Raw genomic sequence first — 14,005 nt, forward strand, 5'->3', positions numbered from 1 at the left:
TGCAGCAGGTATACTTAATACTGCGGCCCATATGGCCTGTAGCCGGTGTTCCATCTCTGTCTTCGGACTATGCTTCTCTGACTTGGAGAGTGCATATTCAGCAAGAGTCTCTGGACTAAGGTTGGAAGCCATAGTCTTTAGCTTCTTCCGGTCCAACTTTGTCGATGTTGTAAACGGGAGATATTGGCAAGGAACAAAGTTCGTCGGAACCATGTATGGGGGCAGCAGAGCTTTCAGACGGCCAAGCAAAGCACTAAACTTGTGTTCCGTGTCAGGTTCGAGTGGAAGGAATATATCAGCACCGGAGTCAACAATGGACGCATTAGCTTCAATATTGAAGCTGATGAAAGCTATCAGGCTTGCTCCAGCAGTAGTTTTCAACACGTCCACGGCGACTTCACAGGGAGTGTCTAATTGATTGCGAATGTGGTGTTCAATATCCCCAAGTTCAATCCGGAAACCGCGGATTTTAACTTGTGTATCTCTACGGCCACTGAATACGATGTTGCCATCATGGTCGTAGAAACATAGATCTCCGGATCTATAGCATCGATTCCAATGCTGAGAATCAGGCTGAGGAGCCCAAGCTGGTTTCGGAATTAATGCAGCCCCAGTTCGTTCGGGGTCATTTAAATATTCGAGTAGCAGTGTTGGGCTTTGAACAACGATTTCACCGACGGTGCCTATTGGAGCAAGGCGATGCGGCATATCTGGGTCAACAATCCAGCAGAAACCACCAACTGGACGGCCAATGACAAGAGAGGACTCTTCAGCAGAAGTCCATTCGTGCACAGCACTAATAACACAGCTCTCCGTGGGACCCCAGGCGCAAATAAGACGTAGCTTGCCATACCACTTGAGAACTAAGTCTTGAGGGATAGATTCACCGCCAACTAGGAGGAGCTTCAAGCCTGAAACATCTTCTGGTTGGATTGTACGAGCAAAAGTCGGCGTTAGGAAAGCCCAGTTCACTCGCTTCTTGTTAATAAAGCCAGCCAGGTTTTCCACTCGTTCACTATCTGACGGAACGCAAACACAGGCACCGGAGATCAGCGATGTCATTGTCTCGCCAATGAACATGTCAAAAACGAAAGCCGAAAATTGCAATATTCTCACTTCTGAGGTCATGCCGAGTCTCTCAGCCAAAGCGGTTTGGCTAGTGCATAAAGACATGTGTGTCATAACGACACCTTTCGGCGTTCCGGTGCTCCCTGAGGTGAAAATGATATAAGCGACACTGTAAGGCGATACAGCTAGATGAGGCGCGTATAACTTCGGCACAGATAAACTCAATTGTCTGTCAAGTTGAGCTGTGACCTCTATTACATTTTCGACTAATTTGGTGCAAAGCGTCGTATTTCTGGGCGACACTACCGCTACCCGAGCTTCTGTCTGATGGACAATCTGGAGTAATCGCTCCTCAGGTTGAGAGGGGTCTAAAGGCACCCAAGCAGCACCGGCTTTATTAATCGCAATAATCGACACAAAGAACCAAGCGGACTTCTCAAAGCAGACATGGACGAGGTCATTAGGCTTTACACCATGAGTGTGAATGAGATGGTATGCAAGCCTGTTTGAAGCCTCAATTAACTGGCTATATGTGAGTTCCGCATCACAGGCTGAGATTGCTGGTGCATCAGGGCACATCTGGGCTCGGGTTTCGATCAGTTCGTGGATACACGAATCGACGACCGGCGGTATAACACTGTTTGAAGCAATAGCCAATTCCAAATCATGGGAGGATGCTATTGAAATGTCCTTAAGAGTAACGGCATCACTGGATGTGAGTTGGCGGATAACATGACCAAGTTGGTTAGATAACGTTTGAACTTGACGTTCAGTCAAAACATTTCCATCATAGGCCATTGCGACTCTCAATTCGTCCTCATAAACGTGACCTTGTACAATAAGAGGGTAGCTGAAAAAGTTCGCCAGAGTATCCGAAAGCCCTTCTTCAGTCGTATCTGCAGAGACAAGCAAAGTCTTGCTCTTTTCACTATTAGAAATATGGCTCATTGGTTGAACTACCAACAAGCTTGAGAACTGGCATGCCTCATTGGCATCCTGGCTTAGCTTTGAGATATTTTGCAGACCAAACTGTTCGTATGGAATCATTTCTACTGCTGCCTCTTGGACACCGTTTAAAAATTCTGATGCAAGCTGGTGACGGTCTATTTGGATGCGAACCGGAACGGTTGCAATTGCTGGTCCTACCATGTTAACAATTCCGGGGATAGGAGCTTGGCGACCAGAGACGGAGGTACCAAAGCATATATCGTCTGTGTCACAATACCTAGCAAGGACTATGGCCCAAGCGGATCGAACAACGGTTGCGACTGTGACATTGAGTTCTTTAGTATCGATGAAGCCGACAGAAGTCTCAAGAACAGATGTTGCCGTAGGCTTATCATGTGTGCTTTGTAGAGGAGGATACGGGGCATGATTGGCATTATGTAGGAGGTCTCTCCAATACGCGGAGGCAGCCTCACTATCTGTCTGAAGAAGATAATGAATGAATCGCGAATAAGGCGTTGTGGCGGGAACTTCATCGCCAAGGTACGCCTTGTGTAGGATATTGAGGATGACTTGAATAGATAAACCGTCAAAGACCGTATGATGCATGGCCCAGAAGAAGAATACATTTTCTTGTTCGTCTCTAACGAATGCAAACTGGCACAGAGGCGTGCCGTAACTCATGTTCATAGTTTTAGCGTATCGTAGAACGGATTGTAAATCCTGATATTGGAGAGGTTCCCAGCTAGAACTTTGGTCCAACACGACTTGATATGTGGCTTTAGTCGAAGTGTGTATAATTCTCGTCCGCAAACTGGGACAAATGTCTAAAGTTTGTTTCCACGCTGACTTGAATCGAGCCAAATCAACGTGATCAGGGAGGCGATAGAGGTATTTGGCAATGTAACTGCCAGGTTGCTTGACAGATAACGCCATTAAACCCTCCTGAAGCTTGGTGCAGGGGTAGGCATCTTCGATGATGGACCTGGGAGGTATCGTACATTGTGCTTGAGCTTCAGCCAAAATCACATCAGACTCCTTGATCGGAAGCATACCAAACGGCTGAATCTCATTGTATGAAGCTGAGTCATTCTCTGTGACGGCATTAGCCATTTGTTCGAGTCGAGGACTTCGGAAAATGATAGCAACTGTCAGGCTAAGTCCTTGCTGTTGAGCCCTAGACACCAGCTGGATAGCGGATATTGAGTCGCCACCAAGCCGTAAGAAGCTATCATTCTTGCAAATATCCTCTGAGTTGATGCGGAGAACTTGGGCCCAAAGCTCTCTCAACTTAAATTCCATGGGTGTAGTAGGTAGGACGCGGAAGCTAGTATCAGGAGCAAAGCGTAGACGCTCTTCAGCAGTAATATGCTGGGCTTGGCTAGTAAGAGAGCTCCGATTGATCTTTCCGGTTACGGTTTGTTCTGGCTTGCCACTAAATATAAGGTAAGATGAAGGAATCATATACGGGGGTAAAATCGTGCTCAGAGATGTATCTAGGTGCAGGATAGTGGCCCGCGCTTCATCGGAGATAAAATGCATGAGGCGAGTCGATGAATTAGCTGCTTCCTCAATATACCAAAGGAAGGCCAATAGGGTATCAGTAGTACCATTGTCCTTCAGAACGTCTACAATAGCAGCCATGTTGCCGGGTAAGAGCTCGTTGATCCAGGCCTCAATTTCTCCTAGTTCAACACGTTGACCGTGGAGCTTGACCTGGGTATCCCTACGGCCGAGGTAATCAAATGTGCCATCTGCGTTCCGTCGCACCAGATCGCCCGTACGATAAACTCTCCTGGATTGGTTGCTGCCGGGGAGCCAGTCAACTCCGTCCATCCAGTTGGCGGCGACGTCGGCAGACACATTGAGATAACCCCGAGCAAGCATTGGGCCCTCGATGAGAAGCTCGCCAATACAGCCAAGTGGCACTAGAGACTTGGGGTCGTTGACATCAACAACCCAAAATGCACTGGAAATCGGGTGTCCAAGATTTGTTGAGCGTCCAGATTTCCCTACCATAGAGTTCCATGCACAAATTGATGCCTCTGCTGGGCCATAAAGTCCATGAAGATCCACATGGTTAACCCATCTCTCAGCACATTTCTTGCTTATGGCTTCGCCACCGAGACAGACGGTTTTTAAGGTAGGAACATCGACTGGATGAAGTAAATCAGCGACAGTTGGCGTAAGGAAAACCCAGTTAGCTTTAGATGCAGTAATAGCAGCAGCAAGGTTATTGAGGCGATCATGATCTGAAGGAATGCAAATACAGGCACCTCTCATAAGTGATACAAGGCAATCTAAAACACCAACGTCAAATGTATATGCAGAGAATTGGAACACTCGCGTGCCGAGTCCAATATTCAGGTCAGATCCATAGGCATCACTAGATGAACAGAGACTGTTATGCTGAATGACCATGCCCTTGGGCTTTCCTGTGCTGCCGGATGTAAATAAGACAACGCTGGCGTTGGTAGGCTGCACCTCGCATTGTAGAACAACCGAGCTGGGCAGTTCAGATATCATTTCGTCATACACAGTGATAACCTCTACACCCAGAGATTGTAATGTTGCTTGGCTAGACGGGTCAGCAATGGTCAATGAAGCTCCTGTGTCCTGTAGAATGCCCTGTAATCTTGCTGACGGAGCGCCAGGGTCAAGAGGAATGAAAGCGCCACCTGCCATTTGAACAGCTATCATAGAGACCACTGCCCACTTGGATTTATGGAAGCATATAGGAACCAGTGACTCAGGTCCAACACCGAGATCCTGTAGCTTGACCGCTAAGCAAGTGGCATGAGACCCAAGTTGGGCATAAGTGAGTTTGCCATCCCAGGACGTAATAGCAACTTCCTCGGGCTGTTCCTTAATCTTTTCTTGGATCAACCAATGTGTACATGATTCTGTAGCAGGGCGAAGGCGAGATGCATTAATGGCTTGCTCAAGGTCCCAAGAGTCAATCAGAGAGATATCCCTCTGCATGCCGCTATTTCTTAAAAGCTGTTGCATAACGTGTTCAATGTGATGCGACAAGGCTTCCATCTGAAGGTTGGTGAGAATTGCGGAGTTATAAAACAGTCGTTGTTGGATAACACGCTCTCCAATGCTACTAATGATAACAAGAGGATAATTGAAATAGCCCTGCATAGCCTTTTCTGTCTCTTCTTGCTCAATATCACTCTGTAAAAGGAGAGCTTTCCCATCATCTCCCCCAGATGGGTCATGTACTGGCGGCTGAATGACGAGAAGACTCGAAAAGTCGCAGGCCTCTTTTGCATCTGGACTTAGCTTGGCAATATTCTGAAGACCAAACTGTTCAAAAGGAATTAAAGAAGATGCTTGCGATTGAACATCCATCAAGAACTGGGATGTTGAGGCCTGCTTGTCAAGTCGAACGCGGACTGGAATAGTTGCAATCATTGGCCCGGCGATGGACTCAACCCCTGGGACTGGGGCCTGTCTACCTGAGACGGTAGTGCCAAACGTTACATCGTTGCTATCGCAGTACCGGGCAAGGACTAGTGCCCAGGCTGCACGCACAACTGTGGCTTTCGTAACAGAAAGATCAAGTGAGTCTGGAAGAACAATGCTTGAGTGGTGGACATCAGTCATGGCAGAAGAGGTAGCACGTTGGTTAGACGGAAATTCTGCCCGCTTGGCTCCAGCTAGCTCCTCCATCCAAAAGTCCGTGGCCTTTTTGATATCCAATTTCGAGTAGTAATTGAGGAAGGAAGAATATGGTCTAACAGGAAGTATTGTATCGCGGTAGTAGGCCGAATACAATGTGCTGAATATGATTCGCATCGTCCAGCCGTCATAGATGGAGTGGTGAGCTGACCACACAAAATAAGCTGTATCGCTTTCGCGTATGATAGCACACGAAGATAGGGGCGTTCCATAGGTCATTTTGAGAGTTTTCGACGACTCAAGAATAGAAGACAGTGACTGATTCTCTGTAGGCTTCCACTGGCTGCCACCTCGAACAACGACTTGGATAGACTCTCCGTTCAGATGGATGATCCTAGCCCGTAAGTTAGAACAAATATCAGCCATTTGGTCCCAAGCGGCCATAAAACGAGAAACGTTGACATGGCCAGGAAGTCGGAAAACATAATTTGCGATGTAGGATCCGGGTTGCTTAGCAGTCAGGGCCATCAGCCCCTCCTGTAGCGAAGTGCATGGATAGGCATCTTCGATAACATCCTCGGTGGACAGGCAACATTGGCTGCGAATATCATCACTGAGAATCTCGGTTTTGAGATTATCAGACAGCATGCTGAATCGTGTCACTTGTGTCTCAGCATCATATTTAGTCTTTGTAGCCTTCGAAGACAGTGCCATGAGTCTCGGGTCGTCAAACACATCCTTTACTTGGAAAGAAATTCCCATTTCCCAAGCGCGAGAGGCTAACTGGATGGCCAAAATTGAGTCCCCCCCAACTTGCAGGAAACTATCATCTCGACCTATAGAGTCCACAGGAACGCTCAAAATCTCCGCCCAAAGCCTCTGTAGTTTAATTTCCATCTCAGTTTCGGGCTTGCGTTTCTGGGTGTTGAGAAGATTGTATGGAGCTCGCTGTTGGTCATCCAGAGAAGCCATCAAAAGGCGTAAAGCCTTTCTGTCTAGCTTGGTAGATGTGATGGATGGCATAAAATCGCAGGGGATGAACATGGTAGGGATCATGTATTGGGGCAATGTAATCCTGAGTTCACCTAGCATAATAGCGATTTTCTGCCGCATATCATCCGTAATAGGTGCAAATAGACCGGTCGCAGTGAATTCTCCGTCGGCGGATGGATTCTTCATCTCATCGTTGAAGCAGATATACGATACGAGATTAGACCGGCCCTCCTTTTGGTACACATCAACGACGACTTGGCATACGCCTTCCAGTGTTTCGTGCACATAATGTTCGACTTCGCCTAGTTCAACTCTCAACCCGCGGATCTTGATTTGCGTGTCCTTGCGGCTACTGAAAACTATGGTGCCATCAGGATTGTAGTAGCCAAGGTCACCAGATTTGTAAAACCTGTTCCAGTGCACTGAGTCTGGTTGAGGCGCCCACTGTGGAAGACTGTATACAGTTGAGTCTTTGGTGCGTTCGATATCAGCAAGGTATTCGCGTAGGATTGTAGGGCCTTGTATAACAATTTCGCCCAATGTACCAGTCGGTGTAAGTTGCTGAGGATCTTCTGGGTTCACAATCCAGCAAAACCCTCCGACAGGCCGACCAACAACAAGTGGCGATTCATCCACAGAGGACCATTCATGGAGGGTGCTGAAGCAACAGGTTTCAGCAGGGCCCCAGCCATTGACGAGACGGACTTTTCCAAACCAGGTGGATAGCACCTCCCGGGGGACAGCTTCACCGGCTAATAGCAACAGCTCTAGGCCAGGCATATCCTCTGGAACAAAAGCCCTTACGAAAGCAGGTGTAAGGTACGCCCAATTAACCCCAGTTTCATTCACGTATTGTGTTAGGCTATTCATTCTTGTTTCTTCCGACGGGATGCATAGACAGGCACCCGAGATGAGAGGCCCTACAATCTCACCAATAGAGAGATCGAACACGAAAGCAGCGAACTGTAGCATCCGAACATTAGATGTCAAGTTAAGCCTCTTTGCAATAGCTGTTTGACTCGTACAAACGGCACCATGTTCCATGACCAGGCCCTTTGGTTTTCCGGTACTTCCAGAGGTGAAAAGCACGTATGCCGCGTGTCGATGAGTAACAGCAACAGTTGGGCCTTTGTGGCCATCTTCGGTCAGAACTAAGGCCTTATCGAGTTCAACATCAATTTGCAGAACGTTATCGACAAGGCCCGAGCAGAGTTTTGCATTACGGCATGATGTCAATACCAGTGTAGAGCGTGTCTGGCTTATCACTTGTCGTAGCCTCTGCTCTGGATACGAAGGATCTAATGGAACCCATGCAGCACCCGCTTTGTTGATTGCAATAATAGCAACAAAATGCCAAACCGACTTTTCGAAACAGACGTGAATAAGGTTATCTGGTGTAACATTATAGTTCTTGACAAGATAGTGAGCAAGTCGATTTGCGGACTCGTTAAGTTGTCTATACGTCAAATTTCCGTCCCAAGCCGAGATTGCCAGAGCTTCAGGCTCACTATGAGCTTGGGCTTCGATAAGTGTGTGGACACAAGTGTCCATAATTTCTGGCACCTCTGGGTTAAATTTAACTGACTGCTCAACATCCCACTCAGATGCAATGGAGAGGTCCTTTAATAATACATCAGGACGTAAAAAGAGCTGAGAGATAACGTGCTTCAACTGATTTGAGAGCGTAATAAGCTGCTGTTCGGCAATAGCAAGCTTATTGTATATGAAAACGAGCTTATCACCACATTCATGTAAGTGGGCTTGAATGACGAGAGGATAAGTGAAATAGCTCTCTAATGTTTCGTCAGCTGCATCGTCAGATTGTGCAACAAGAAGGGCCTGCTCATCGCCATTGATATGCGACAAAATCTGTCTGGGCTGGATCACAAGGAGACTGGAAAAGTCACAAGCGTCTTTCGCATCTTCACTCAACTTGGCGATGTTATGCAAGCCGAATTGCTCATATACAACCATTTCAGATGCCTGCGCTTGAATATCCTTAAGAAATCCAGATATATCTTTTTGGCGATCTAAGTGAATCCTAACAGGAATCGTCGCAATAACTGGACCAGGCATTTCCGCTAATCCAGCAACCGGAGCTTGACGACCCGAGACAGTTGTACCAAAGCAAATGTCATCAGCATCACAATAGCGAGCAAGCACGATCGCCCAGGCCGCGCGTAGAATTGTCGCCTTTGTGACATTGGCAGAGAGTTTGGGCATCAGTATCTCGAATTCGAAATGTCTGGTATTATTAGAGCCAGCAGGTTGCTCACTCGAAGCCAGTCTGTTCGGATAGCTGGCCTTCTTTGCGTTATGAAGTTGAGCAAGCCAATACTCGCTTGCCGATTGGTAATCAATATCTAAAGTATATTGAATGAATCGCGAATACGGCTTCAGCTCATTGACCCGAAGCCCTTGATAGGTGTTCTCCAGTGTTTCAAGTACCAAGCGCATTGTCCATCCATCGAATACTGCATGGTGCATTGTCAGTACAAAGTGCACGTCGCCATTATGAGATATTAGGGCATAATGGCACAGCCTGGAGCCGTATTCCATCCTGATATGTCGTGAGGCGTCAAGGTAGTCATCTAGAGATCTAGTATCTGTATCTAGCGAGTCCCACTCGACATCATCTTTTATCACGACCTGGATGGAGTACCCATCGATGTGCATAATCCGAGTTCGCATATTCGGACACATCTCAATAGTCTTTTCCCAAGCAGCCTTGAACTCCACAAGGTCTGTGTTTTTGGAAATGCGATAATGAAATCTGGCTATGTATGAACCGGGTTTTTGAATAGCTAATGCCATCAGGCCTTCTTGGAGCTTTGAGCAAGGGTACGCATCCTCGATCGTCATATTGTCGTATAAGCCCATGGACGACTTGTTGCCGTATAAGCCCATGGAAGACTTATTGTCGTTGGTAAGAAGCAGATCTTTTTGTAATTGGGTTAACATGCTGAATGGTTCAGTAGGGCTAGACTCCAGATCATCACCACTGATGCATTGGGCTTTTGCGGCCACACTGAGAAGCCGAGCATCCTGAAAGACATCCCTAGCACTAATAATAATACCTCTTTCACGAGCAGCAGAGACAAGCATGATCACTGTCATAGAATCGCCACCGACCAGAAGGAAGCTATCGTGCCTTCCAATCGACTCAGTTGGAATATGTAGAATGTCAGACCAAAGCTGTTGCAGCTGTAACTCCATAGCAGTTTCTGGAGGGCTCTTGCTACTGTCAACAAGCGAATAATAATCGAATTCTTCCCTATTCAGTGATGCAGTCATATGCACAAGCAGTTTCCGGTCGAGTTTGGTTGATGTGCCAATCGGCATTTGTTTGCAAGGGATGAACGTTTTGGGGACCATGTATGGGGGAAGAACGTCCCCGAGACTGGTAATAAGTTCAAGGATCTGAGGCAGTATGTCATCCAGCAAGGGTAAGAATATGTGATTATTCTCGGTGTCGGCCACTAAATGCGATGGAATAGTATCATTACTGAAACAGTAATAGGCCACTAGATGGGATCCTTCTTCCCGTTTCAGAACGTCGACTGCAACTTGACGAGCCCCAGGAAGCTGTGAAAATATTTGATGTTCAATTTCGTGAAGCTCTATGCGAAGACCACGAATTTTAACTTGAGTGTCTTTTCGATCAAAATATTCCATGGTGCCGTCTGAATTGTAACGTCCTAAGTCACCCGTTCTGTAAAACCGACTCCAGCCCCTCACATCACGATGAGGTGCCCACGCCGGGAGCGAAGATACTATAGCCTCTTGCGTCTGGGATGGACTGGCCAAATATTCCCTGAAGATAGTCGGTCCTTGGTATACAATCTCGCCGACACATCCTGTGGGAACCAGTCGCATGGGATCATTTGGATCTACAATCCACCAATTGCCTAAAATAGGTCGTCCAAGAGTCATTGGGGAATCGCTTGAATCTGCCCATTCGTGTATAGAACCGATGACACATATCTCCGTTGGGCCCCAGGCATTGAAGAGTCGCAACTTCCCATGCCACATTTGGATAACATCGGAAGACGCAGCCTCACCACCGACAACAAGGATCTCCAGACTAGGTATTTCTTCAGGCCTCAAGCTACGTGCCACAGTCGGAGTACAAAATGAGGTATTTACGGAGGCTTTAGCCATATATTCCGTCAAGTTGTTCATTTGGTCGTCCCAAGATGGTATACATACGCAACCGCCGACAAAGAGAGGCGCGAAAATCTCAAATATTGATGCGTCAAAGACAAAGGAGGCAAATTGGAGCATTCTGGTTTCATTCGTAACGCCGATTCTCCGAGCCAAAGCCATCTGCGATGTACATACTGATGCGTGCTCAATAATAACGCCCTTGGGCATTCCTGTTGTTCCGGAAGTGAAGATAATGTAGGCAGCATCTGTGGGTGATACGTTAACATCAGGCCGATGCACATTTGCACCCCTCTTCAAAGTCTCATCAAATTCAGATGAAATTTCAAGAGTAAAGCGTGCCAAATTTGAACATTTTGAAGTGTTTGTCGAAGATGTCAAGATTAATGATGAGTTGGTCTGTAGGATAATTTGCTCATATCTTTGGGTAGGATGACTGGGATCTAACGGCGACCAGATTGCGCCGGCTTTGTTAATTGCCAAAACAGCGACGATATACCAAGCCGATTTGTCGAAACAGACATGAACAATATCACCACTTTTAACTTGGAAAATGTTGATGATGTGGTGGGCCAGCCTATTTGCACAGTCGTCCAGGTTTCGGTAGGTAAGGTTGACGTCCCATCCTTGCACAGCGAATGTATCTGGATGCTTTTTTGCTTCCTCTTCAATAAGAGAGTGAAGGCATCGGTCAACAGTAACGGGCGGATTCCCGTTAGCTGCAAAAGCAAAATCATACTCCCAAGGTGCTTCAACTGAAATTTGGGACAATGGAATGTCATTTGCGGTAAGCAGCTGTTCAATTACGTGCTTGAACGTGTTTGAGAGACCCTGTAGTTGGTGCTCAGGAACCACTGATAAATCACAATACAAGTCAAGATCAACAATATCCTCGGCCAGCATGCATTGGGCAACAAGAGGATAGTTCAGATAATTTTGAAGCATTTCTTCCTTGCTGTTACCCTCAATATCAGTCGTAAAGTTGAACAAACTGCTCTCGTGATTCATTTGTTGAACCGGCTGAATAATGAATAAGGTTTTGAATGCGCAAGCAGCCTTAGCTTCGTCATTCATATTTAAGATATTCTTCAGCCCGAAATGCTCATGGGGAACCATATCAGCAGCTTGGTATTGTATATCTTTGAGGAATGACGACACAGCTTGCTGATTGTCTATCCGGACACGAACAGGGACCGTGGCGACCACGAGACCGGGGATGGATTCTATGCCAGCAACTGCAGCATGGCGACCAGAGACACTGGAACCAAAACATACATCATCCACATTATTGTATCTTGCTAGCACAATTGCCCATGCTGCTCGTATAATTGTTGCCTTGGTGATATAAGTATTGGGTAGCTGTTTAAGGCTGACTGAAGTTGTGTGAAGCTTTATCTGCCTCTTTGAGTCGTTTGTATATCCTTCGCCACCTGTTGGAAAAGCTGCTAATTTCGCACCCTCCAGCTGAGCTGTCCAATATTCGGCAGATGCAGCGTAGTCCATATTCAGGTTGTACTTGACGAACCGAGAATACGAAGGGAGCGGAGAGACATCTGTGGCATCGTAATTGGCGTGCAAAGTACTCATGACCAACCGAAGGGACCAGCCATCAAAGACTGAATGATGCAACTTGAGGCAAAAATACTTGGCACCACCATAGTCAATCAGAGAATACCCACAGAGTGGCGAGCCATAATCAACATCGAGACCTCGTTGGCTGTGGACAGGCAACAAGGTCGTCTCTTCGTCATTCCACTGACATCCGTTCTTAACGACGACTTGAATGGCCGAGTTCTCCAGGATTACGACTCTTGTTCGTAAATTCGCACAAATTTCGACAGTTCGGTCCCATGCTGAAATAAATCGCAAAACATCAACTTTGTCTGCCAAGCGAAAGCAGTACTTGGCCACATAAGCGCCTGGCTGTCTCATAGTTATATTCATAAGACCCTCTTGTAATGAAGTGCAAGGGTATGCATCTTCAATCGTCTGTCCCATTGACAAGTTGCACTGTAAATCCGCGTCGCCACGCAGTAGAGCTTTGTGGGTTGATTGAGAGAGCAGAGTAAATGGCTCTGTTTCGTCAGATGCTATAGTGCAGCTATCAGTCAAAGTTATCTTGGAAGCAACAGCAAATAACCTTGGGTCATCAAACACGTCTTTGACAGAAATAGACATGCCAAACTTTCGAGCTTTTGAAACTATTTGAATTGCCACCAGGGAATCACCACCGATCTGAACAAAGTTGTCGTCACGACCGATGGATTCTGCAGGAATACCTAGTACTTCAGCCCACAGAGACTGAACACGCCACTCCATCACAGTTGCCGGTGATTCCTTTGCCGTCACCGTGTTGGATAGCGAGTACGCTGCTAATTCGTCTCGGCTAAGCAGTGCTGTGAGTTGTCGAAGTGATTTTCTATCCAGCTTGGCAGAGGTAATGGATGGCATAAACTTGCAGACAATGAACGCTGTGGGTACCATGTAGTGGGCTAGAGTTGTCTTGAGCTGTGCCACGGCGATAGATATTAACTGCTGCATGTCGTCTGAGAGCGGAATAAAGATTTCATCGGGGGTTGCCGTCAAAGATATCGGTTTATAATCCAAATTGAAACAGAGGTATGCGACCAGTGTACTTCCGCTCTCTGTATTGACTAGTTCCACTGCAACCTGATCAACAGCCATCGCTTGTGAAACCCGGTGCTCTATTTCTCCAGCCTCAACTCTGTGGCCGCGAATTTTGATCTGTGTGTCCTGACGCGAGTAGTACTCGATGTTCCCATCTGGATTGTAAAAGCAAAAATCGCCGGTTTTATACAGTCGGTCGTAGCCTGGAAGTGCTTCGCGTGGAATCCAGTTTGGCAAGTCATAAATTATTGACGCCTTGGTTTTGTCTGGAGCAGCTAGGTATTCACGTAGAAGTGTTGGGCCTTGAACGACCAGTTCGCCAACGATACCAGTGGCTGCTAATTGGGTTGGATTCCGTGTATCAAGAATCCAACAGCGGGCACCTAATGGCTTCCCTATCACAGACGGCGATTCATTCGCTGACTTCCACTCATGACTAGAGCTGATAACACAAGTCTCCGTAGGGCCCCAACTATTAAATAGACGCACTTTTCCGAACCACGCATTGTATACATCTTTAGTAGCCGGTTCACCCATCAGAGCGACTACTTCTAAGCTGGGTACCTCTGCCGGATTAATT

The 14,005-nt window shown here is 46.9% G+C and overlaps 1 protein-coding gene across 1 annotated transcript in view; it reads right to left on the reverse strand.

The window, feature by feature from the left end:
* The window catches only part of Triagg1_5702 (uncharacterized protein), a gene marked incomplete at both ends in the record, with an annotated part of 50,808 nt that overhangs the window by 15,163 nt on the left and 21,640 nt on the right, over nt 1-14,005 (reverse strand). Inside the window, one exon of the mRNA XM_062900246.1 lies at nt 22-13,991. Within this exon, the coding sequence (XP_062755215.1) occupies nt 22-13,991 (13,970 nt within the window). The remainder of the gene's footprint in view (nt 1-21; nt 13,992-14,005) is intronic.

Source organism: Trichoderma aggressivum, assembly GCF_033847375.1.
Source record: "Trichoderma aggressivum f. europaeum strain CBS 100526 chromosome Unknown scaffold_021, whole genome shotgun sequence".
NCBI classification, from domain to species: domain Eukaryota; kingdom Fungi; phylum Ascomycota; class Sordariomycetes; order Hypocreales; family Hypocreaceae; genus Trichoderma; species Trichoderma aggressivum.